At 46.0% G+C, this 26,158-nt stretch overlaps 2 protein-coding genes across 4 annotated transcripts; both read left to right on the top strand.

Annotated features, from left to right (window-relative positions):
• The first annotated feature begins 819 nt into the window (after nt 1-819).
• Nucleotides 820-5,805, top strand: LOC117706592 (glutathione S-transferase Mu 6). Its single transcript, XM_076933113.1, has 8 exons — nt 820-982; nt 1,231-1,306; nt 1,775-1,839; nt 2,133-2,214; nt 2,305-2,405; nt 3,327-3,422; nt 3,521-3,631; nt 5,334-5,805. The coding sequence occupies exons 1-8, from the start codon at nt 947-949 to the stop codon at nt 5,421-5,423; spliced, it is 657 nt and encodes a 218-aa protein (XP_076789228.1). The 5' UTR covers nt 820-946; the 3' UTR covers nt 5,424-5,805.
• A 5,136-nt stretch (nt 5,806-10,941) lies between these two features.
• Nucleotides 10,942-17,011, top strand: LOC117706589 (glutathione S-transferase Mu 7). 3 transcript variants are annotated; one of them, XM_076933112.1, is made up of 9 exons: nt 10,990-11,008; nt 11,711-11,804; nt 12,014-12,089; nt 12,516-12,580; nt 12,862-12,943; nt 13,039-13,139; nt 14,190-14,285; nt 14,370-14,480; nt 16,381-17,011. In XM_076933112.1, exons 2-9 carry the CDS (start codon nt 11,769-11,771, stop codon nt 16,468-16,470), a joined length of 657 nt encoding a protein of 218 aa, XP_076789227.1. In that variant the 5' UTR covers nt 10,990-11,008; nt 11,711-11,768; the 3' UTR covers nt 16,471-17,011. The 3 variants fall into 3 exon arrangements, with proteins under 3 accessions (XP_076789226.1, XP_076789227.1, XP_034355332.1); XM_076933111.1 differs by lacking the exon at nt 11,711-11,804 and having other exon boundaries at nt 10,942-11,008; XM_034499441.3 differs by lacking the exon at nt 10,990-11,008 and having other exon boundaries at nt 11,653-11,804.
• Nucleotides 17,012-26,158: the final 9,147 nt, after the last annotated feature.

Below are 26,158 nucleotides of genomic sequence, written 5' to 3'. Positions count from 1 at the left end.
GTGCTTAGTCCCTCAGTTGGTGAAACTGTTTGGGAAGGATCAGGAAGTGTGTTACTGTGGGGGTAGACTTTGAGATTTGAAAAAAATATGCCATTCCTATTTCTCTCTCTCTCTCTCTCTCTCTCTCTCTCTCTCTCTCTCTCCTCTGCCTCCTGCTTGTGGATCAGATATGAGCTCCCAGCTATTGCTCCAGCACCATAGTGCCTCCCTTGCTGCTCCACGATGGTGATGGAGTCACCCTCTGAAACTTTAAACCTTCATTAACCACTCTCTTCTGTAAGCTGCCTTGATCATGGTGTTTGTCCCAGCAATAAGGCAGGAACTGAGACAGCCCCAGGTCCCCCAAGAGAAACACAGAGACTGCTTGCTCTTCTGTTTGGCCCTGTCCTGGGTCGGTCCCATTTCACTGCTCCTGTACCTCCAGGTTGTATGGACAGTGAAGTCGAGTTTGTCAGACTGGCAGAGTCTTCTTCCAGGATGAGTACAAGAACAGACTCTCAGGTTGAGGCACTGCCTTTTTATCCATATGTTGAGATCTGAGCCTCCCTGAATGATAGATTCCCAGAGTCTAGGTGTGAAAAACGGATGATCTACCAGAAAAGAAGATGGAGAGGACAGGTCCTATCTGGCCTGTCTCCAGGGATACTGCCAACTTCCTGAGGATCCAGCAGGGGGCAGATGAAAGCAGGCCTGCCAATCAATCACTGCCTTTGGTATCTGAACGCTCAGACCCGCCTTCAGATGATAGCGCTTGGCTTTAGATTGGCTTTTACTTGCTACAGTCACGGTGGGTTGGGCTTTAGGGTTCCACGGTTGGTTCCTTTAGGGTGGGGCGGGGCATCTCCGGAACTGCTCTCAGACGCATCAGCTGAGCGTTGCTATCTCGAAGCAGAGCCTTTTCCGACAGTGGCCTGCCTGCACAGTCTTCGAGGCTGGAATAGAAATCATGCCAGTGACTCTGGGTTACTGGGATATCCGTGGAGTGAGTGATAAGTGGGCTGCTGAGTGGGAAGGGCACAAAGAGGGACTGCAGGCTTGGTTCCAGGAGGAAGATTCCCATCAGGTTTTCCTTGAGCCCCCTACCTGTCTCTGTCAGAACTCTCCTCAGTCCAAACTCTCTCCTTGCCTTTCTCCCTCTCCCCCACCTCTCTTCCTCTCTCTTTTAGGGAAAGGCTTCCCTAGAGGTGGTGAAGGATCTCACTGACTTTTGTTACCTGCTATCTCTCGCAGCTGGGTCACGCCATCCGCCTGCTCCTGGAATACACAGAAACAAGCTACGAAGAGAAGAGATACGCCATGGGGGACGGTAATGACATTCTCCTGGTCACACTCCTCCCTAACTTCTGTCCACTGGTGCCCAGCAGCTCCCTGTTTCTTAGCTCTGTGGATCTCCTTCAGATGAGCCCAGAACTTATCCTTTCCAGAAACTTCCTTGAGGGTGCAGCTTTGGTTTTCAATATAGAATCATGGTTGTGGCTTGCTGGCCCTATTCTGACTGTAATTGGGTGAGGTTTGCCCACTAGGCTCTGCAGGCCTAGTGCTTTTATAAGCCTTAGTCATGAAAGGCCTATAGCCATTCAGTAGCTCCTGGGCTTGGATTGGCTTTTACTCGATACATAGCTGTGCTATTCAAGTGTGCAGCTTTGGTGTCAAAGACTTTCTAGGTCAGACTGCATTTTCCCTGCACAAGAAGTCCTGCCATTGACTTCTTGGGAGGGTTCTGGGGAAGGAGCCTTAGACATGGTGATTCCTTTTCACATCTTGTCCACCACAGCTCCTGACTATGACCGAAGCCAGTGGCTGAATGACAAATTCAAGCTGGACCTGGACTTTCCCAATGTATGTGCAGGGAAGGGGAGGTTTAGGGAAGGCCTGGTGATCTCACCTCATCTCCTGGGCTGGCTGAGGGAGCTAGGGATCAGTGTTTCTGCTCACCTGCCCCCACCCCTGCTGATGGAAACTAGTGTTTCTGTGATGTGCTGTGTCCCAGCTCTCCCATTCAGTGCACACTGTGCTTATGGAGGGATTCCCATGGCAGTCACACTGAGTGCCAGGCTCCATGTCTGTCTCAACCCAGAAAAAGGATGGAGGGACCCGTTATCCCATCTGACTGTCCCTGCTTATCTATCCAGCTGCCCTACTTAATTGATGGGTCACACAAGGTCACCCAGAGCAATGCCATCCTGCGCTACCTTGGCCGCAAGCACAACCTGTGTGAGTGGGGCTGGCTGCAGGGTGGGGGACACCTGCCCTGAGCTTGGCAGGGGTGAAATGCTGAGGGTGAGTCTGCTGTGTGTGCTGCAGGTGGAGAGACAGAGGAGGAGAGGATCCGTGTGGACATTTTGGAGAAACAGGTTATGGACACCCGCATTCAGATGGGGACGCTCTGCTACAGCCCTGACTTCGTGAGTCCCCACTATGTGGTATAAACAGGGTTTGAGTCCCTACTGTGTAGTATAAACAGGGTTTGAGTCCCCACTGTGTGGTATAAACAGGGTTTGCAGGAGGAGTCAAGGAAGGGCCTATGCTCATATCCACACTTGTCCTCATTGGAATTTGAACCCACCCATATTGATTTATTAAGGTCTCCTATCCAGCCAACAGTTCTGGCCTCCCCCACCCCATGGCCTCCCCATTTTGTTCACAAGTACAACATAACCAGTTCCAAGAAGTTTTGAGGTATTGTCATAATTCCGATGGTTGCAAATTCATTTCCTACATAGAAAATTCATATATTCAATTCTTTTCAACTTTGACCTTGACCACTGCCATGTACCACCTTGTCCCTGGGGTTCACAGATGAAAGTCAGAGGGGAAAAGGTCATGGGTATTTAGAAATCTACCCAACAGACTTCTCAGAGCTGAGTTCTTAGTAGTGGCAGAACTCAGGGCCTCTTGCTGGAGCTCACGGTCAGCTAGAGAACCACCATCTTTTTAAATATGCTATGCTGCTCAACTGGGTTCACCCTGCTTAGATTCTGTACTTGCCCTTTGAAATCCCTTTGTTTCTTCTCTTGAGATTGTTAAATACTTGGCTTTCCCTCTTCTGATGGACTGCTCTGTCCAGAACCTGCCAGCTACCCTGGAAGGCAGTGCTGAGCTAGACATCAGTCATGACAGATTCAGGGACAGAGTGGCATTCCCATCTAACATTCTGAGAGATGAAGCCTGGCACCCAACAGGAGTCTGATTATCAGAATGGTGAAGCATTAAATGGTGCATGCCCCAAATTAGGAAGGTGCCTGCACCTTTGCACAGTCAGGCGAAGCCACACTCTCTCCCAGGGGGCCTGGATGAGGGTTGTGACAGCTGTTTTTCTGCTTCAGGAGAAACGGAAGCCAGAGTTCTTGAAGGGCCTCCCAGACCAGCTGAAGCTCTACTCTGAGTTCCTGGGGAAGCAGCCATGGTTTGCAGGGAACAAGGTAAAGAGGGTGACAGGTGGAGAGGAGGAGGAGATGCCATCCTTCCTAGGCCTCAGGATCCCACCTCACTGACCCTCACTGACCCTCACTTCCTGCAGGTCACCTTTGCAGATTTCCTTGTCTATGACGTCCTTGATCAGCACCAGATGTTTGAGCCCAAGTGCCTGGACGCCTTCCCGAACCTGTTGGACTTCGTGGCCCGCTTTGAGGTGATGCCCTGATCCTGCTTCCTCTTGGATACCCTTCCCTTCTCTGCTTTCCAGGTTGCTTCCCTAGTTCTGATCTATTGAGCACTGGCTCTCTGCCAGGACCCATGTTCAGACACTTAGATCTGTGGAGTTAATTTATCGTTGCCACATGCAGGTGACCTGGATAGAATTAGCTGTCACACTGAACAGGTAAGGAACTTGAGACTGTGGAGGGTAAGCTGCTTGCTCAACATCCTAGCATGAGTAGAGGCTGTCCTGGGCTCCTGACTGCTTTTGGCTTCTAAAAGCAACATTCCGTGTCTTTTTCCGATTTGTGCCAAAAAGTAAGTCAGGCCTTTGTACAGCTTGGGTTTCCAGCCCAGGACCTGTGGTATGCAGAACATGTAAAGAATGTGTTTGCTCCTGCAACCGTTAGGCTGAGAGAAAGGCAGACTGATGTGCAGGACCAAGACAAACTCAATGGAAATGTTTGGTTGGTGTTGTCAGTCATGTTGGTGACCTGTGAACTCCTGTGACTCAGGGCTGTTCCTGTGGAAGACTTCATCTTGAGTTCTTTTGGTGGGTGTGTGCTTTTTCTTCCCTCTCTTTCTCCATCTCTCATTGTGTCCCTCTATGAAATGAGGTCATAATTTATCCTTATTGGGATGCTTTGGAATTCCCCTCTGTATCAGACCCAGCAGGACATGTAAAAATGTCTCTCCATCCTGGGACTGAGTGAAGCTGGTAGTGGGAGGCACAACAGAACGTGAGACGCATGGACTATTAATGGCTGCCTGGCCCTCACCTCACAGTTAACCATGAGCCACACTGAACTCTCTGGCTTGACACCAACAAGATGTACTTTTTTTATATTTGCACATTGGAGGTGTTGCTATAGCAACAGATCTCGGCCTAGAAGCACTTGTCCTTTCCCACTTGCCAAGAGGAGATGAATGTCTTTTTTCATCAGTTCTCATCACCGTGGTTGTGGTCCACATGGAGTGGCCTTGTGAGTGTGCAAGAGCTGGCCGAGCTGAGGAGGGGAGAGCATTTGTGGAGTGCAGAGGCCCTTGTTCTGAGCACAGATGGATGTGGCTTATTTGGGACTGGTAGCTCTGGCTCTCTATTGATCTTTAGAAATGACCTGTGCACTCTCCAATGAGGTGTCCTGCTTGTATCACACTCCACTGCCTCAGAGTTAGAGATGAGGTTGGTAGGGGCTCAGCGGGATTGTGCTCAGGGCTCAGGTGGAAAAGCATTGCTTCAGGTGAACATCTGGAGCTGGCCACTCTTGCTTTGCGGTCTCTTCAGCCTTCTCTGCTTACACTCTGGGTTTACTGAATCACTGCGTGGCACCTGGACTCTCTTCCAAGCCACACAAGCAAGTTCTCAACCCTTTTGGTTCTCTGGATCCTTGCTTCTTTTAATTACAGCTATGCCATTGCAGCCAGGAGTGACAGTGCCCCCTATGGGAGGCAGGAGGGAGTGCACAGAGAGCACAGTGGCAGCCACAATGCTGGGCTGACCCTGTCTGTCAGGACTGACAGAATGAGGAAGTTTCTTAACCTCTGGTACCTCAGCATCCCTGCTGATTGGTGTGATGGTGGGGCTGATTTTGCAGGGTGGTTGGGTGGTTTTTCTCCCTCTGGATTTTAAAGTCTCTTGGATGTTCCTGGAGTGGGTTTACAGAGCTGAGGTCCTGGTTTCTTCTTCTCACCTGCAGGGCCTGAAGAAGATCTCTGCCTATATGAAGACCAGCCGCTTCCTTCCAAGTCCTGTGTACTTAAAACAGGCCACATGGGGCAACAAGTAGGATCCTGCATGGAGAGCCAGTGCTGGTAGGGAAGATCTGTCAGTGCATCTGTCACCCTGGATGCTGACTGGGGCATAGCTACTAGCTTCCAGTAACTTCTGTACATCAAACTTCCCATTTTTCTCCGTCATTTCATTAACTTTCCCTCTACAAGAACTCCTTGTCTCCCCTTTCACTCAAACCTCCAAATGTCAGTTCCCTGTCCTCAGAAAAGTCCTTTTCTTCCCCTGTTTTTTTTCTGTCATGTTTCTAACCAGACAGTCTTTCACTGCACTTTGAGCAGTTAGCCCAAAGATCCATACTCCCTGGTATGCAGGCTTGGTCTCCACTCCAGAGTGGGATGGCCCAGGCTTGTTTGCTCTCTAGTAAAGTATTATCCATACCTGCTATGTGTCCTGTTTTATTGCCTAAGGTGACTACATTGATGTGGGTGGGTTGTCTTTGTTCTGTGGCTTGCAAGGATAATGGGAACATGGGGTGGGCTCTCAGGTAGGCAGGATGTACAGTCATGCACAGGGGCTGGAAATATGGCTGATCTTTTAAGAGCCTGGGTTTGGATCCTAACTACATGGTGTGGTGGCTCACAATGGGCCTGTAATCCCAGCTCCAGGGAATCTGATGCTCTCTGCTGCCTGCTTGGGCTTTCATATACACATGATGCACACACACACACACACATACACACACATAAATCTTTTTAAAGAGAGAGATCATGATATGCCCTAGCAGTGTTCACCTGAGGGTTTTTTTTTTTTTTTTTTTTTTTTTTGAGTCTTGTCCCCCTTCCCTTCTCTCTCTCACTCCAGTCCTGCTCGCTCTGGCCCAAAGGTTATTTATTTATTTATTTATTTATTATATGTAAGTACACTGTAGCTGTCTTCAGACACCCTATAAAAGGGCATCAGATCTCATCAGATGGTTGTGAGCCACCATGTGGTTGCTGGGATTTGAACTAAGGACCTCCAGAAGAGCAATCAGTGTTCTTAACCGCTGAGCCATAAGAACCCGGGGTTCTTATAGGAGGGTGCACCTTCGATACCAGAACTCCTCAGTCATCATCCTGCAGTGTGATTATCCCGCAGTGTGCATGTGGTTCCTCCATTGGCCATGGTCACCCATGAGTCTTGCTTCAGAGAGGTGCTAGGCTGATGGGCTGAGGGTGAACAGCCACCAGGTTCTACATCTACCCTCACCTGGAAGTCATCTCTTTTTCCAAGATGTTTTGCTATAAACATTCCCTACTGTTGGTGACTGTATTGTGGGAATCTTCAAAAAAAAAACTCAACCATCAGCTTATTGAGGGACAATTCTAGCCTTATTGATGCATATGTTGTGTCTGGCATGTTAAAGTTTGAGAAATTGTGAACATCTGCCTTTAGAGAAGCTTGTGCATAAGAAGTTTGGCATAAGGACTCTGGAAATGACCATGGTTCCTGAGAAAACATAGAATGGGGCCCAGGAGGTTCTCTCATGTGATGTATTGTAGTCTGACACAGAGGTGCTCTCTTACCTAAGCACTTAAGAGGTGCAGCTGCCCCTGAGTGGCTGGAGATGGGCAGATCTACTTTCCTAGGCCCCAGAGCAGCAGTGTGTAATTAGAGGTGCTGTTAGGTCACCTGCAAAAAGCTGGATTCACTGAAGAAGCATCCAATGAGCAGAACCCCATGGCAACCAGATCATGGATTCTGGCCTTTGTCAAGCACTTGCTGTGACCTACCTGTAACTTGGAACATGGTTGAAGGATGACCCTGCTGGGCATTGTCCTTAGGCCAAGTTCCAGCTGCTGCCTGTTACAGCAGTTAAAAGACAAGTACTCATGAGTTGTGAGGGTCACTGTGAAATAAATGATTAATTAAAATGTAAAGCTTATAAGATAAGCATTCATGGAAGAAAAGTGTTTATTAATCTGGTAAGATCAAAATCTTTTATGCTGACTTGTACTGGCTGGTTTTGTGTGTCAACTTGACATAAGCTGGAGTTATCACAGAGAAAGAAGCCTCCCTTGAGGAAATGCCTCCATGAGATCCAGCTGTAGGGCATTTTCTCAATTAGTGATCAAAGTAGAAGGGCCCATTGTGGGTGGTGCCATCCTGGGCACCACCTGGGTTCTATAAGAAAATAAGCTGAGCAAGCCAGAGGAAGCACATCAGCAAGGAGCACTCCTCCATGGCTTCTGCATCAGCTCCTGCCTCCGAGTTCCTGTTCTGACCTCCTTTGGTGATGAACAGCAATGTGGAAGTATAAGCTGAATAAACCTTTTTCTCCCCAACTTGCTTCTTGGTCATGATGTTTTGTGCAGGAATACAAACCCTAAGACACTGACCTTATTAAACATCAACTTAAACATAGATGCAACAAAAACATCAGGAAAAAGATAATAGAAGTATATAAAGGTTAAGCAGACAGAAATATTAAACCAAACTAATATTACTATTATTCTATATCAGAAGTTGGAAAATACTTTCCAATAGTTTTTAGTAGTTTTTAGCTGGGTGTGCATACGCAGATTCATGATGTGAAGTTTAACAGGCAGCAGAAGTATTGAAAAGAACCAGGAAAGGATGGGGATGTGACCCAGTCTATAAAATACTTGTGTGCCATGCAAGCACAAAGACAGAAGTTTAGTCCTTTGCACAGCTCAAACCAAGTGTTATGATATGAGATTATAATCCCCGAGCTAGGGAGATGGACACTCTCTGAACTTGTTCTGTAGACAGCTTAGCCAAACCAATGAAAGCCTGGACCAGTGAGAGATCTTGTCTCAAAAAGTAGTGAAGAGAGATCTTGAGGAAGATACCTGATATCAACTGCTGACCATCTCCACCTACAGGCAAACACAGGCATACACGTTATGTGTATATGTATGTGTGTGTGGCCCCATGTACTTAAGCAGAATATTATGATTGTCAAGGGGTATGGCAGAGACTGATTTCACTTCTTGATGGCTAAGAGGCAGAGAATGTGACATGAAGGGACCCCATACTATGCATCTGCAAGGTTAATCTTCTCTCATGGGGAGAGTCCAGGGGACTGGGCAGCTCCAGGGAGTCTTTCAGGGTCTCAACCATCTGTGAGTTATTCCAGTTATTCCATCTGTAGTTTCTCCACTCACCAGGGTGTTTCCTCCATGTTGGGTTTTAGGGTTTGAGAGGAGAAGAGGGCTCAAGAGAGAAGTATTGAATTAAATTACCCTTCAGGCAAGGGAGGAAGCAAAGCAAAGTGGGGTGGGGTCTGAAATTCCAGGTTTGTTCTCTAAGCCCCCCCCCCCCCCCCCCGTGAGAACAACTGGGAGAGAACAACAAGTGGTGTGATAGGAGAAAGTGGGTCCAAGGCCCGCTGATACCTCCCAACTAAACTACAGGAGATTGTATGGTTTTGTATTTCTTTTTGAAAAGTCCCAAGGACGTTTCTGGATAAGGCTTTTGGAAGAACAGAGGGCCTGGTTAATTTGTGATAGGAAAGTGTACTTGCAGTTCTCTGTTTAGGATTATGCTATCTAGAAGGGCCCTTGGGGGAGGGAGGGAGACTCCCTGCCCGCGTGCTCTGCCTGACACTCCTATCCTTCCCTCTCAAGCTTTTTTTTCTTCATTCTCTGGGTGTCTTGTTTTATATCTGGGAGATGGGGTGATGTACTTATTCTCAGTGGTACTCAGTGATTACCTATATACGAAGCACAGTGAGCTGTGCAGATGACTCTCCATCCAGTAAGTACAGCAGAGAGCAAGAGGCATGCAAGTCATGGCACCACCTGGCTACTGGGGCTCACTATAGCCTCTACTTTCTTAGCTAGTCATGGGTCCTTCGGAGTTCACTTGATGTGTACAGAAGCTACTCTGTTAGACACTTGGGGACTGGAGGCATCAGCACAGCAGGTTTGCAGTCTGGAGTCTTCTCTACATCAAATGCTCCGCTTTCTCGGATTCTCTTTGGCTCTGGTTCTGTTGCAGGAGTAGCATTGGTGGTTGTGCAAACCTTGGCATGGCTACAGGAGGGATGGACTGGAAATCTGAGGGCTACTCTACCTGGTTCCTTGATAACCATCAGCTGTAGGTCTCTGAACATTGTAGAAATTATCTGAGCAAGCTCTCCTAGTGAAATGGAACAAACACTCCTAGTGTCTCTTTGCATGGCCCTCTGTAGCAGGGCTGGATATGAGGCGGCTTTGGGACTGACTCAGTGAGATCGGCCTGAAACCACACATAGAGCATGGACCTCTACTTTCAGGAGAGCAATTAGAGCTGGCTCAGCATCCCAAGCTGGCCATCCTCCCCTTGCACATTTGACCCAGAGTTTGCTGGGTCACTGGCCAGGTCTGGGCTCTCTGTCCTGCTGCACTGGCCTGTTGTGCACATCCTTGTCCTGTTCCAGGAGGTTTCTGTATAAACCAGCAAGGAGGATGTTCCCTGTGAGAAAGGATCATGTCTGTGAAGGTGAGGGTGACAGGGTCTTCTGTGGGAAGAAGACAGGAGGGGACTGGGCAGGGAGGGCACCGAATGGGAGCCCTAGAGCCTCAATAGCAATCATCATCCTGCTGCTCTGGCACCATCTTGCCTGCTCCCTGATCCCTGCCCATTCTTGCCCCAGCTGCTTCCTTTCCTTCAACTAAGTGGCCTCCTGAAGTGACTGTCCCTGAGTCTGGCTTCACTGTCCTGTCCAGCAGTGGCGGTGCTATGCTGAAGAGCCTGGGGAGCCCACCCCCATCATCTTTAGGCTCTGTACTTGCCAACACGTGTGTTACAGAGACATGTTGTATCTGCAGTGTACCCCAGGGAGGCCCCTGCACGGCACTGCCTGGTCTCCATAAGGCTTGAGTCACACTTGCTTTGAGCTCCATACCAGCTTTCACCACTGCCTCTAAGGACTGCCTAGTGACCCTAAGAGAGCCTGGCTCACAGGGATCCTAGCGAACTAAGAAGGACACCCCCAGTGCAGGCAGCCTTCACGGGGTCTCTAGAACATCAAGGGCACCTTTTGTGGCTGGAACCTTGTCCACCCCACAATCTCACTGAGATTCAGAAGTTAATAAAAGTTGGTCTAAAAAATATCAGCGCAATGATATCTCTAATTAAGGCAGGTTTCCTCACCCTCAGCTACATTCTAACCAAATAAAACCAACATAAACACAAAACATGTTTAAAAGAATCAAGACCTGAGTGAGTTGGTGTATCCTAAAAGAGACAGATGTGCTGTTCCATGCCCCTAATCTTAGCACTCGGGAGCTGAGGCAGGAGGACTGAAGCTAATCCATGGCCAGCCTGGGTACACAGAGTTCCAAGGCCAGCCTCTGAAGCCATCTCAAAAAAAAAAAAAAAGAAAGGATAAAGAAGAAACATAAGACAAAGAACACTTGTTCCTTGGGAACTGGGGACAAGGTTTTCAAGGCTTTGCAAAGAGAAACATGTTCCATCGATTGTCAGAAATCACAGGTCCATGTGACTGGCCTGGCCGGGAGTTGGCACAGCAGAGCTGATTACCAGTCACAGTTCCTCCAGGGTTTCACGTACTCCCCAGATGGTGTTGGTGGGAATGAAAATGGGATGAATCTTGATTATAAGCTTCTGTACTCATGCTGGAGAGAGTCAAAGGTAGGGGGTGGGAGAAACAAGGAGAGAGGGAAAGGCAAGTTAGAGAGGACAGGGGTTAGGGGAGGGCACCTGGACAAGGGAGCAGCTATGGAATACAGGCGATAAGTGTGTATTTTTTCTTTTGTGAATTTTTTTTCAAAGACTAATATTATATCAGAATAAAAAAAACAGAAAAAAATAACCAAATACATTTAACATGTGACCCGGGACACACACACACACACACACACACACACACACACACATATACACACACACACACCTAATTGAAATAAATTTCATCAGAAAAACTTGTTTTGCATGCATGAATATATTTGCATTATCATGTTTTCCAGTTCTTCATTTTTCAAGTATTCACAGTATAAGAGATAATTTTGCCTTCAGGACACATTTGTCAAGGGTCTAGGCCTTCTGATCTATCATCACTGGGGACTGCTGCTGACATCTAGACTAGATGGTAGAATACAGCAGCTGTAAGCGAAAGCTGGGCAGAGCTCCTAATAAAAAGCTAGCGAATCCAGCCCCGTCTTTTGCTTTTGGCACTCAGCCAAGCCACAACCATAACAACATGTGAGCTCAGACAGCCTTGGCTCTGCAGGGCGGGCCTGGCCTTGCTCCTGGACTCTGGTATTGGCTGGAACAAAGGGGTGGGGAAGGGCAATCTGAAGATCTGACAAAGCAAAGCCAGTCTGTTTCTGGCAGCTCTCGGAAAAGTCGAGGCTAGATTGACACTGAGCCTGTCCGTTCAGACCACAGCATCATGCCCATGATACTGGGTTACTGGGACATCCGTGGGGTGAGTGAGGGGTCTGAATGCGGGGTAGGACTTGGAGGAGGGGCAAGGATACATGTAGTCGATGGAGGCATGCTCTTGCAGGGGTGTGTGTGTGTGTGTGTGTGTGTGTGTGTTCTGGTCCATCCATGGTGGTAGTAAAATTAGGTCAGAGAATGGGGTCTCATCTAGAAGGGGTAAAGATTCTCACCATCTCTCATCGTCTCTTACAGCTGGCCCACGCCATTCGCCTGCTCCTGGAATACACGGACTCAAGCTATGAGGAGAAGAGATACACCATGGGGGACGGTGACTGCATCCTTCCTAGTCAGATCCCTGCCCAACTCCTGCTCATTGTTGCCCAGCAACCAACACCTAGCTCTCCATCCCCATCACTCAGCTCTGCCTCTTTGTTGGACCTATTATACGCCTCTTTCAAAACCCTTGATGGTGTGGTTTGATTTACCAATGGAAGATGCTAAGGAAAGATTTAAGAGTCCTCTGTATTTATAACTGGGCTCCATTCCTCTAGCAGTTGGCTAAATCTTTTGTAAGCTTTCGTGATGAAGGAGCTCATCACAGCCCTTACAAACACATCCTTGAAAGCTTGCAGTGTGGCTTTGTGAGTCAGCTTGCAGGTCTGCTGCCTCGGAGAGTCTTACTCCTTGGGAAAGTCTTGGGAAAGGGGTTTGAACACATGGGTCCTTTGGTTTCACATCCTCTTGTTCACCACAGCTCCCGACTATGACAGAAGCCAATGGCTGAACGAGAAATTCAAGCTGGGCCTGGACTTTCCCAATGTAGGTACAGGGGAAGGGAGGTGTGGGGGCGGTGATGGTTTCCCTATTTACACAGATGAGGAGGTCTGGGATCAGTCCTTTGTCTTTCGTCTGCCCATTCCTGGTTATCCACACCATCTTTCTGTGATGGGCTGTATCCGTGTTCTTCCATTCAGTGAGCAGTGTCTTCATAGGTTTTCCATGGCGGACACACTGAGTGCTAGGCCCCATGTCTGCCCTCACCCAAGGATGAACTTCTAAGATTTCATATCCCCTCTGACCTTCCCTGCTTTTCCATCTAGCTGCCCTACTTAATTGATGGATCACACAGGATCACCCAGAGCAATGCCATCCTGCGCTACCTTGGCCGCAAGCACAACCTGTGTGAGTGGAGCTGACTGCAGAAATGGGAGGACAATGGCTACCCACTGGGCTTGGCCAGGGTGGCATGTTGAGAGTATGTGCTGTGTTTTTCACAGGTGGGGAGACAGAAGAGGAGAGGATTCGTGTGGACATTCTGGAGAATCAGCTTATGGACAACCGCATGGTGCTGGCAAGGCTTTGCTATAACGCTGACTTTGTGAGTCCTACTCTGGGCTGAATGAGGTGGGGAACCGGAGCTTGTACCCTTGCTTTCTCATGTGCTCTGTGTGTTTAGTGTCTAAACTTCTTAGCGCTGTTTACCTACAGATGATGTTCTGAACTCCCGGCAGAGTCATGGCAGCACAGTGTGGAGACCAAGACAAAAGGACTGAGGTTAAGGTCTTCCTAGGTACACTATCTCAAAATCAAAAACACCAAAACAAAACCCTCCATACACACACACACACACACACACACACACACACACACACACACACACACACCTCTCTGCCAACAGAGCGACCCTCAAACCTCAGAGTCCTGTCAAATGGCACTTACAATGAACTTCAACAACCAGAGCAAACATTCCACAGCCCAGCGTCTGTAGCTGGGTACCAAAGACTGTGTTTAGAATCTCTCAGTTCTGATGACCCATCTCTGCCCTGGTTATGTCTTCCATAAATCATCACTGCTTCTATAGTACACATTCCATCAATGAGAAAAGGTGGAGTAACCTAGAAATGGACAGAAGCCATCACCTGGGAACTCCTCCCAACCAGATTCCCAGAGCCATGTCTGGGATGCCCCTGGTGATAAGGATATGTTCCCAAAAGACAGCTCACAGCTGGCCAAGCTGCTCCTCACCTTGTCTCCTTTCGTCCACTCACACCCACTTCATCCTTTTGGAACCACACCAGAGTCCTACCGTTCTCCTTCCTGTCACCTTACTGTGTAGAACATTCAGCTTCTTTTCCAGAGTGCTTTAGTTCTTTGCCTCTTTGACTCACATAACATCTGAATGCAAGAGCCTGCTCACACAGTCCTGAGTCTGACCCACAAGAGTTGTTCTGAGTATCTGTAGTGAGAGTCTCAGGGACAGTGTGCCCCTGTGTGGCTTCTCATCACCTCTGATATTGGATCTGGTACCTGTAGGACTCTAATCAAATAGACATAATGAATTAATAATAGTGACATCATAAATTAAAGCAGAATTAACCCATGCCCAGAATCTTGTGACAGAGGGTAGTCACAGAATTTTCTGTTCTAGGAGAAGCTGAAGCCAGGGTACCTGGAGCAACTGCCTGGAATGATGAGGCTTTACTCTGAGTTCCTGGGCAAGAGGCCATGGTTTGCAGGGGACAAGGTAAGGGAGAGGGAGTGGGGAGGAGGAACTGCTATCCTTCCCAGGTTACCAGATCCAAGTGCACTCACCCTCAGCTTCCAACAGATCACCTTTGTGGATTTCCTTGCTTACGATGTGCTTGAGAGGAACCAAGTGTTTGAGGCCAAGTGCCTGGATGCGTTCCCAAACCTGAAGGACTTCATAGCACGCTTTGAGGTGACAGACCCTCTACATCCTCATTCTTCTTTGAGCTTCCCCCTTCTCTGCTTTGCTTGAAAGGCCTTTAGTCCTGGAACTGAGCTTAAAATCAGCAAAACCAGTAGCATTTATTGAGTGCTTGCTTTCTGGCTCAGCACACTGTATCTATTGGGTAGAATTTATCATTAAACCAATTTACAGGGTAGTTTGAATTATGAGTCTCATTGGACAGATAAGGAAACAGACTATAGAGGCTAAGCCACTTACTAGCAGAGGCTGTGCCCAGATCCCTGTGGGCATCTAGCCTCTAAGGTCAGCAAGGAGTAGGTATTTCCTATTTTGTGTCAAAAGGGAGAGCCTCAGGTCCTTGTGCTATCTGAGTTACTCAGTCCAGGATTCTGTGGAAAAGGCAGACCATGGCAGCAGTGTGTAAACCACAGGCGTTCAGAGAGGGAGGCATGATGGGATTTGTGTGAAATAGCTGTGTATAGACAATGCTCACACTCGATCTTCAGAAAGCATGTGTTTGGATGGGACTCAGGTCCATTCCCATCGGAACACATGTCAAACCCCAAGGATGTTTTTGGCACTAGATTTGAGAGTGTATGTGGGCCCTATTCAGGGTTTTTAAGAGTTGTATGGTATAAGGCTTTTCTTCCCTTTCTTTTCCCTGTGTTTCCATGAAAATGTTTCTACAATGTATTCATATACTTATTTTGACTCCTATTCACTGGCCTCTTCCTCTGTATGAGACTCAGTATCAGGTCCCAGTGAGACATGGAAAGAACTCCATTCAGAGATCGAGTATAACAGAGAGCATTGAGCATAACAGGCATAGTATACACAGCAGTAACTTGGATGCTAGGAATCATAGCTTGGCCCTCACTGCATAGCTAGTCATGGGTCCCCCAGAGTCTACTTAACACCCACAGAATATTCTTTCAGAGATTTGGGAACTGCAGGCATTAGAAGAGCAGGCTTGTAGTCTGGAATCTTGTCCCTATGTCAAGTGATACATCTCAGTTAGTTTCACCAGCTCTGAGTCTAGTCCTGACCCAGTGGCCTTGAAAGTGTACCAGAGCTGCTGTGGCCATGATAAGGAAGGATGGACGAGCTGAGGGTTACAGCCCGAGGCCTGCTGCACTTGGCTTCTTGATAACCATCAGCTGCAGGTCTCTCAACACTGTAGAAATTATCTGAGCAGGCTCTCCTAGTGAAATGAAACAAACACTCCTAGTGTCTCTTTGCATGGCCCTCTCTCTGTAGCAGGGCTAGATACGAGGCAGCTTTGGGACTGACTCAGTGAGATCAGCCTTAGGCCACACATAGAGCAGGTTGGACCTCTACTTTCAGGAGAACAATTAGAGCTGGCTCAGCATCCCAAGCTGGCCATCCTCCCCTTGTGCATTTGACCCAGGGTTTGCTGGGTCACTGGCTCAGGTCTGGGCTCTCTGTCCTGCTGCATTGGCCTGTTGTGCACGTCCTTGACCTGTCCCAGGAGGTTTCTGTATAAACCAGCAAGGAGGATGTTCCCTGTGAGAAAGGATCATGTCTGTGAAGGCGAAGAATGACAGGGTCTTCTGTGGGAAGAAGACAGGAGGGGACTGGGCAGAGCCAGGCTGACTCAGGTCTTGTGTTATGGACTAGCTGTGTGCGCAGGAGGAAGCCACACAACCGCTATGGATTTCAGCCTCTCTGCTGACATGTAGGCACAGTGAGACCAATCTTGGAGGGTGGAGTGGGTTTTCTGAGCATAGATCATAATCTAAAATGGGCACAATACAGATTTATAGGCAACTGAGGATTTTCCTTCCTAGAACTCTAGTACTAGAGCCTATAGGGAAAGCTGTTTCTGGAGGGGGACTGCTTAGCCCAGTGGGGCCCCTGACCTGACCTTCTGCTCTGTCCTCACTCACAGGGCCTGAAGAAGATCTCCGACTACATGAAGACCAGTCGCTTCCTCCCAAGACCTGTGTTCACAAAGATGGCCACTTGGGGCAGCAAGTAGGACCTTGACAGCGTGGGCTGTAGGATAAAGATACTGGATCTCCTGGGTTTGCCAGGAGCCCTGGGGAGTAGGCAGGATCCCTGCAGCCCCAGAGCCACCTTTTCTTTCTTCCTTCCTTCTATCCCATTCCAGATCCCAATCCTCACCAGCTCTCTTTTTTGGCCATCCAATCCCTGCCCAATGCAGGCTCTTAAAAGCCCAGCAATTCCTTTTCATTAGCAAAGTGGCCTTCTAAAGCTAAAGTGCCCCTTAGAGGCTCATGTGTTCAAACACTTGGTTCCCAACTTATGGCTATTTTGGGCAGTTGCGGGCTTTCCAGCAGGTGGGGTCTATCTGGAGACAGTAGATTGCTAGGAGCTTTGACCACCGTAGCCAAGCCCCTCTTCTGCTTGCTCCGTTTCCTGAGACAAGCTATAATCAGGGTGTGCTGTGACCCCAGCACTTGTCACTACATCTGTGATCCTCTCCTACCACTCTGTCTCCCTGCTCCTGCTAGCTGTACCTCCTGAACCATGAACCGGAATAAATTATCCTCCCCTTACGTTGTTTTTCTTTGGTCGTTTGTCACACCAACAGACAGCTGATGAGAAGCCTGACCCCAGTGGGTTCAAACCCCTTGTAGATGATCTTCAATACTGAAGGCTATTGCTTTGGTCCTTCTAAAGTCTCTAGGTCAAAAGCCAGAGGGGAGACTTTTATGTACTTTGTTAGTGTAAAACTTTGTCTCTTCAGACACCTCCTTAACCGGTCTGCATTTGCATCACATACTCCTGAAGCAATTTAAAACAACACTGAGGAGTAAGCTCTAGGAGATTCAATATTTCAGGGATTCCCATCCAAGGTTCTAGAAAGAGCTGGTTTGTGGGTAGGCATTCAGGCCCAGGCTCAGTTGGGAGAACATGGCTACTCTAAAAAGACCTCTTGCCAAAACCAATATAACCAGAAAGATACCTTACAAAAAAAATCAAGGCGTAAACAGGCATTTCGTAAAAGTGAATTTCCAAGTAGCCTATTAGCCCGTAAAATGACAACAAGCACCATTAACTAGCAGAGTCATTGTAAACACTGTAATATCCTAACATAGGCCAACCAGAATGGCTACAATCTAACAGGCTAACAATAGCTGGTAATTTATGAAGTAATGAAACTTGTATAATGTTGGGAGTATAATCACTTTGGAACATTGACAATATCAACTAGTGTTGAGCAAGTAGGGACCTCTTACCTAAGACTGTCTCCCAACCAGAACAAATGCCTTTGTCTTCCAAAACCCATGAAAGACTCAAGCAAGAATGTGGGAAACTGCTTAGTTTTCAATTTCATCGGCAAAAAATGAGTAAGTCAAGTATAGATTATTTATATAAAGCCATTATCATGTAATGAAATAGTACATTATGAGTTAAGATAAATGTAGTGATGTTCTACACCACAGCATGTAGACATGATGTTGACTAATGTTGACAATGACATAATGTTGATTCAGACATGTGGAAAATGCATTCCTTATCATTGTCTATAAATGGGAAGTGTGAATGGACCAAATGCATATTGACTTTGGCAGGGCCATTTACTGACAGGAGCTTGTGGAATGCTGAGGATGTTCCTTATCTAGATCTAGATGGTAATTACACAAAGAATACAAATATCAAACTCACACAGATGTACACATAGGAGCTATACATTTATTGTATGTGAGTTCTACCCATCAGTGGAAAAAATGCATTATTATATTAACTTTACTGTTCATGTTTATTGTGTACGTCTATCCATAGATGCTAATGACAAAATGGCATGTATTTTAGTTTCTTCTTGTTCACTAGTCTTTTAAGTGTTTACCACCTAGAAAATGCCCTGGACATAGTAGGGATTTGATAAATGTCTATTTAGCAACATTACTTCAGATTCTCTTGACTTTAAATAATGTCTACTTTAATCAGGTAAGTCTTATGTGCACCTATGTTCTTCCTAGGATCAGTGTGGTTTGGGTTCCAGCGCCCTGGCAAGGGCATTGAGGGAATGAAAAATGACAGACACACATACAGTGAAGCTGGGATTGGGTAGGGTTCTAACAACATTACAACCTGGATCCTCAGTGTGTTTATTAGAAAGAGTATAGGGGCTGGGTGTGTGTATGAGCTAATATAGGTAGGTTTCTGTAATCAAGCAGTCTCAGGCTGTGAACATCCCAGAGGAGGGAGCTACAGCTGCTGAACAATTGTTCATAAAGACTCATTGAGACTCCCAAGAAAAGCTTTGCCATTCCTCTTGAGACTGGGGCATACAAGTAATGGTTCTGCCAATAGTCCCATGAGGTCTTGTAGTCCTCAACATGGCTGTGCCCATGTCAAATACACATTCATTCAAGACTGCTCACTCAGCGTTTCCTCTGCTCCTTAGAGGTTCTGCTCATTATTTCTTTAACACTTTACTTAAAACATATTGGAGCTGGCTGTGTGGCTCGTTGGTAGAGTATTTGCCTAGCACATGCAGAACCCTGGCTTGGATCCCTTGCATAAGAAAGAAAAAAGAAAAAAAAGACTCTCTCTCTCTCTCTCTCTCTCTCTCTCTCTGTGATGTATGTGTTTCTCTCTGTGTGTGTGATGTGATGTGTGTGTATACACAAGTGTGTTTAGGTGCAGTTGTCTGTGTGTGAACACGTGAAGGTTAGAGGTAGACACTGAGTGCCTTTCTCTGTTATTCTCCACCTTAGGTTTTGAGATAAGATCATTAACTGAATCTGAAGCTCTGGCTGGCTACAGTGGCTTGTGAGTGAGCTTCTAGGATCCTCTCTGTGTCCCAGATATGGAACTACAGGTGCCCAGGCCAAGCCTAGCTTATACTAGGATCTGAACTCAGGTCCTCATGCAAAGCACTTTATCTAGTAAACCACTGTGTATCCCCATGTGATATATATACACATACATATACAAAAGCAGGACATATCACCATTCTGCTTAAGTGTACATTTATGAGACTTAGCTATTATCTAGTATTCCTTCCTGTAAATAAAGCACAACTTTCCTAATCCTTTCCATGCTACTGGCCACTCCTAAGCTTTTAGCTTTCATTACACCACTATGGTTGCCTTTAAATATATTGTCTTCCTTTTTTTTTTTTTTTCCCTGTATTTTCAATGATCTCCAAAAGATACAGTCTGGGGCACAGGGAAAGACAGACCATCTGTGTAGTGTTATAAGAGATTAAATGCCAATTCTATGAATACATTTAAACATTTATGGTGTCACCAGGAAGGCATTTGGCCCCTTTCATGTGTCACCAAGGCACTTGGAGTCCATTGTTCCATTTCATGGTACCTTTGAAGTTTATGATTCTTTGATGTTCTTCCCTTTCATTCTTGGCTAATTGTTACTGTTCATTCTTGTTTCCACTTGGTGGATCAAGAGCTGTGATTCTCTCTGGGTAAAACTCTGTTTAGTCAACATTTCCCCAGGGCTTAGGTGATTTAAATGTCAAACATTACACACACACACACACACACACACACACACACACACACAGAGAGAGAGAGAGAGAGAGAGAGAGAGAGAGAGAGAGAGAGAGATCATTTCATTTTACTTCAAAGGGTGAACAGACACTGATCATCTTGATTTAAATATCTGAGTATCTGAGTTTAAATCCATCATATATTTAACATTTGTTTATCATTTTACAGGAATAAGGGGATCTGAGTGGCAGTAGTTGGCACTCTGCAGGCGAGCCACAGGGGACAGATGGCCTAGGAAGTGAGAGCCACTTGGCAGCCCGCTGGCCATGGGGATTGGCGAGACCACTGTTGCCAGTGCATAGCCTATTTAGCGAAGATTGTTTTGAAAACTACACGCTACAGTTTTCTATCAGGGAGAAAAATATATTTTATCTTCCCAAAGATAAGAGGTTATTATCTTTGGGAACTGCCACCTTTAACTAGAATCTAAGGAAGAGGAACATGGGTGATGCACATTCCTTTAAATTGTCTATTTCAATCACAATACATTATGTGTTATTTGTAAATGAGCAGATAAAAATGTATAATGTGATGTGTAAGATGAAATAAAATGTATACCTTTCAACCTGTTTATTTCATGATTTTTCTCTTTATAGAATTTTTTTTTCTTGAAAGATAAATTTGTTTTTGTTTGTAAACATCATATTTTCAAGCCATTCTCAGGAAAGCTTTGCTCTTCGGCTTTGCACACACACCTAGCCTGGAGGAGGGCTAGCTAAGATGTTCACTTGGCCTGGAGGAGGGTTAGACAAGATTCTGTTTCCTTTAGCACAAGCTCAGCTGCCCTGAGCTTTCCTGTGGTGGACACAAGCTGAGATTTTTCACTCCAATACCAGCAGCCTGAGATGGGGTTATAGGGAATCTCTGTCACTCTCCATGTTCTCTAGTTTCTCAGGTGGAATAAACCCTTTCCTGTCTGATGGTGTACGATGAGTGAAGACAGAAGGACATTGGACACGATGTCCTCTATTGAGAGTGCACCAAAACCAGGCTGTTCAGATAAAGGACCACCTGGAACACCACTGACTCCCTCTCAGGCTTCTGGGAACTGGGGGAAACTGGTGTTATCTAGATAAGAATTTGCCCCTTGTGTGTACATGAAATCAGCTGTTCCTTGGAATTCTGGTCCCATAAGGACAGAGCAAGGTAACAATGCCACCTTTAAAGCTCCTCTCCCTCCGGGGAGCTCCGTGGTAAACTTGTAACTGGCCTGGAAAAAATGAATAAACTCTAATGAGCCATGTGTGCTCCTCAATCTGGCTTTCAGGCTATTGAAACAATGGACTCCAAAGAAACTGAAATTTTCTCCAGAAAATCTCCTACTGAGAGAAGGAAAAGGCTGAAGCCTAGACCAGACAGTGACAGAGAGGCAGAGATTTATTACAGTTCTAATAACATGCCGGACTACCTTGCAGGATGAGACTGAATTCCAGACTGTAGTAGTTGGAAAGCTCTTTAAAGTTAACTCAGAATACACCCAGACATCAAGTTCTCAACACAAAGATTTATTACCCTGGGAGGACAAGGGTTGGGGTGCTGCCTCTGGATCAGACAAAGGCAAGACAGCAAACAGCAGGAATCTCCACTGAAGTGATTTTAAAGGGGAGAAGTGGGAAGTCTATGCTAAGGTGAGTTGGTAAATCTTGATTGGACAGGTTAGCCAGTGTAATCAAATAATGAATTTTGATTGCTAGACCACAGTGTTTGAAAAGTGGACCTTGGTGATCAGTCTCTGGAATGAGTCAGTGCATAATAAGGGATTGGACCTTGGGTTGAGCTTGAGGAATGGAATCTAATGGATAGCAAGGGAGAGGGCAGGGGAAAGGGCAAAACCTGTTGGGACCATGTTTGTCATGCTTGGGCCTGTTAGAGTTCTTGTCACAGACAATACTTCAAAATCAGACACCTTGGCAGACACTGCTCAGATGATCCCCTTCCTGACCCTTCGTCCAAGCTTTAATTTCACTTCAGGATCCCAAAGATGGACCAGAAGAAGTTTTTGGGTCTCTGTGCTTGTTTTTAATGTGACTGCATTGAATTAATCTTTTTCTGCTTTTTTACTATTCATCTGGTGTTTCAATAGACTCCTCAAGGATGGGTGGCTAAATCTGGCTTTTGTGGGGTACGGACTGTGCCCCAAGTTTTTAAAAGAGGTTCTGTAGAGAGAACATGTGCTCTTGGTCTGATGGTGCCATGAATCCTCCCAATGCTTCTAAACAGCTCCTCATGGATGCTCCCCATAAGCCATGTGACCCTATTGTAAGTTTCTCTGTTAGCTTCTCTGTTGGTAAAACTCAGTAAATGTTATCTTTTCTACATCACCTCTAGATACGCTGTGGTCTCTCAAAAACCTGCCCAGTGGCTGGACTATGGACCAACTGGTATTTTTTTTTTAAAGGTTCATTTATTTATTTATATGGGTATACTGTAGCTGTCATCAGGCACACCAGAAGAGGCATCTGATCCCATCACAGATGGTTGTGAGCCACCGTGTGGGAAGTGATGTGGTATGTGGTGGATAGAGACAGGTGGCCTGCTATGGACCCTGTAATGCATAGCACGCCCCTACCATCCATCTTACTCTGCCCCCCAAATGTTTATGTTCATCTTATGATTCAAATCATATGTTCTATCCCACTGATCCCCAAAGTCTAATGGCTTACAAGTCTAAGTCCAAGATCTCAAATCAAAGCAAACTTTTAGGTATGAAACTTTATTAAAAAAAATAGATAAATGAATACATAAAATTTTTACATTATATACTTCTAAGAGTCAATGCTTGGACAAGGGCAGTGTAAATATTCCTACTCTGAACAAGAGGATTTGGAAGATAATAAGGGGAGAGGGTCTGACCAAACGCAAACTAGAAATGTAACAGAACAAACATCAAATCCTAAGGTTCTCTTTCAGAGAGCCATGGTGGTTGCCTTGTTCATCACAACTTGAATGGCTCAAAGATCGAAGGGTTCAGCCTGTGACTGATTGACCCCATTGTTTTGGGGCCTGCAGCCGAGCAGCACATGATGACAGAGAGTATGGTAGAACACATAGAAAGCAAAGGGGGAAGAGGAAGAAGGCAGAGTCTGATGATTCCCTTTAAAGACAACCTCCTAAAGGACAAGACTAGCTGGATTTGCATCTGACTGTTAATTTGAAGACAGGCTTATCTCACCTCTGAGTTTCATAGATGGCAGTCCATGATCAGCTGGCCATTGCTGAGGCAAGGCTAAACCAGCATGGCGGAGAGCATGAGGCAGTATAAAGATACTCATATCATGATGACCAGGATGTAGAGGAGACTGGAAGGGCCCAGGGACAAGATGTGCCTTTCTAGGCCATGCCTCCTAAGTGACCTTTTTCTTATAACTAGGTCCCACCATGTTATCAATCTATCAAGAAATTCATTAATAAAGTCAAAGCCCTCAGCATCTAATTAATTTCCAAGACCCCATCTGCTGATAACCAAGCTTTTAACACATGATCCTCATTCTAGTTTGGTTTCTGTTGTTTTTATGGTGATAAATACCTCGATCAAAAGCAACTTGGGAAAGAAAGGTTCCCCCCACCCACCCCTTTTTTCCCTTACTGGTTATAGTCCATCATTGAGGGAAGCCAAGACAGAAGTCAAGACAGGGGTTTGAAGCCACAGTGCAGGGATGCTTACTTGCTGGCTTGCTCAGGCCAACCTTCTAGGGATAGTACTGCCCACAATGAGCTAGGCCCTTCTACCTCAACCACAATCAAGGTTATGCCCCACAACTATGCCCACAGGCCAAACTGATGGAGGCAATTCTTCAGTTGAGGTTCTCTCCCTGCAGGTGTGCCAAGCTGACATCAAGATTAGCATCACAACCTCTTTGGAAGAACATTTCTTATCCAGATCATAAATCTCTCTCTCTCTCTCTCTCTCTCTCTCTCTCTCTCTCTCTCTCTCTCTCTCTCTCTCTCTCGTTTTATTACCTCTCAGTAGGACTTTCTGAGCACCAAGCCTTTAACTCACAGACCTTGGGATATTCAATATCCAAACTGCAACAAATGGAAATAAGAGTTCTCAGGCCAGGCGTAGTGGTATACCCATACTCCCTGCACTCTGGAAGTGGAATCAGGAGAATCAGAACTCAAGGTCACCCTCTGCAATATCATTAGTTCAAGGCCATCTTGGGGGATTGTGAGATGCCATTTCAACAAAACAAAACAAAAAAGCTCTCTGGTTTGAATTTAGAGTGGTTCTACAGTTTTGATGTTTTCCAAAGGCCCACGTGTTAAGGACATGGTCCTTAGCTTGGTGTGACTGGGAACTGGTGGAAAATTTATGAGGCAAAATATAGTGGGAGATTTTAGGGAATAGGAATACAGCCTTGAAGGGAATTGTTGGACTCTGATCTCTCTGTCTCTCTGTCTCTCTGTCTCTTTGTCTCATTTTCAGCCATAAGGTGGAGGAGCTTCCTCTGGCACATGCTCCCAATGTGATGAATTGTCTTGCTGCAGGCTCCAAAGCAGTAGGCTGTGGGCCATGGACTAAGACATCTCAAATGAAACCAAAATACACTTTTCATCTTCCTTCTTTCCTTCCTTCCTTCCTTCCTTCCTTCCTTCCTTTATTGTACATGCATGCTCTACCTGCATATGCACCTGCATGCCAGAAGAGGGCATCAGATCCTAGTACAGATGGTTGTGAGCTACCACGTGATTGCTGGGGATTGAACTCATGACTTCTGAAAGATTAGCAGACAGTGCTCTAAACTGCCGAGCCATCTCTCTAGTCCCCATCTTTCCTCTTTTTAAGTTGATTACCTCAGGTGTTTTGCTAAAACACTGGAAGACTACTACAAATGTACAAAGGGCTTGTTTTTTAAATGTCTTGACAACTCTGTGTGTGTGTGTGTGTGTGTGTGTGTGTGTGTGTGTGTGCGCGCGCGCACGCACCGACAGGTTGAACCCAGGAACTCATACATGTAGGTATGTTCTGTATAATTTAGCTATACCCCCAGACCATCAATTGTTGCTCACTTGAGTCTGTAATTTCAGCTGGGAGGCCAGAGAATAAAGCAAAGTTGTCGTGCCTACAAATGAAGCAGAATTTTAAACCAGAGGCATGCTTAAACAAACAAACTATAACCATTATTTACGTGTGAGAGCCAAACAAGAATGAGAATGAGTTAGAATTCTGTCTGGTAGAGCACATGCCTAGCATGTGCACAGCTCCTGGCTTAAAAAAATTTTTTTTAAAGAAGAATTATTTTAAAGGATCAAAAGAATCAAGCTCTCCAACAAGGAAATAATGCTCTCTGCCAAAATTAAAAGGACATCTAAGGCAGAAGGAGCAAGGATTTCTTCATCACACGTAGGAGTTGTTACCCACACTTTTTGCCTTGCCATCTTTTCAGGCCCCATTTTGATTGATCCCCTATACATAAAGCCTCAATGCGCTATGTATCCCCCTCAGAGAAGGAACATCAAAAACAGCAAGACAAGCAGGAATTCAAAAGATATCCATGGAAGAAGAAAACATCATACCCCAAATTCAAGAGCCACACAAATAATTCAAAATAATCAAAACATCCCCACCCCCTCTGTAGCCCAAGGGAATTCATTAAGAAAGGAGTTTAAGATGCATTTTTATGAGGTAGAAATGCTATCCCATACTAAAGAGGCATCTTACGACTTTTTTTTTGTTTTTTTTGTTTGTTTTTTGTTTTGTTTTTTAACACATTTTAAAAACATGGTAAGATTTGTCCGAGAAAACCACCTGGGGAGCCTACCTGGCCACCTCTCAGTGCAAAGGGCATGGGCCAGCAGAGACAGCTGTTTGTATCAACACTATGCAATATTTTGCTGATAAAATTTCATTACACTTGAAGCATTTGCAGTGGGTCAGGAGAAATCATTAAACACAAAGAAAAACTGCCAGCGTGTAACAGAATCCAAGATAAAGCTAGCAGAAACTGGGCTGCAAACAAGACTGTGTGAGCAGAAACTGATAAGGAAGCCAGACCTACCCTTAAACTAGATACAGAGGGTCACAGCTAGGATCCAAAATTCACTCTTGGGGAATAAAAGATCCTTGTTGCCACAGGAGATTAAAGGCGTTTGTCTGTATGGTTGATACCTCCAGTCCCCTACAAAAATATAGTAGCTTCCAGCCACAGACAGACCTGCTCATCTGAGACACTGGGCAGGTGA

This window comes from Arvicanthis niloticus, chromosome 4 (assembly GCF_011762505.2).
Source record: "Arvicanthis niloticus isolate mArvNil1 chromosome 4, mArvNil1.pat.X, whole genome shotgun sequence".
Classification (NCBI taxonomy): Eukaryota; Metazoa; Chordata; class Mammalia; order Rodentia; family Muridae; genus Arvicanthis; species Arvicanthis niloticus.
Note: the sequence above shows the minus strand (reverse complement) of the source record. Positions and strands in the feature narration are given on the sequence as shown.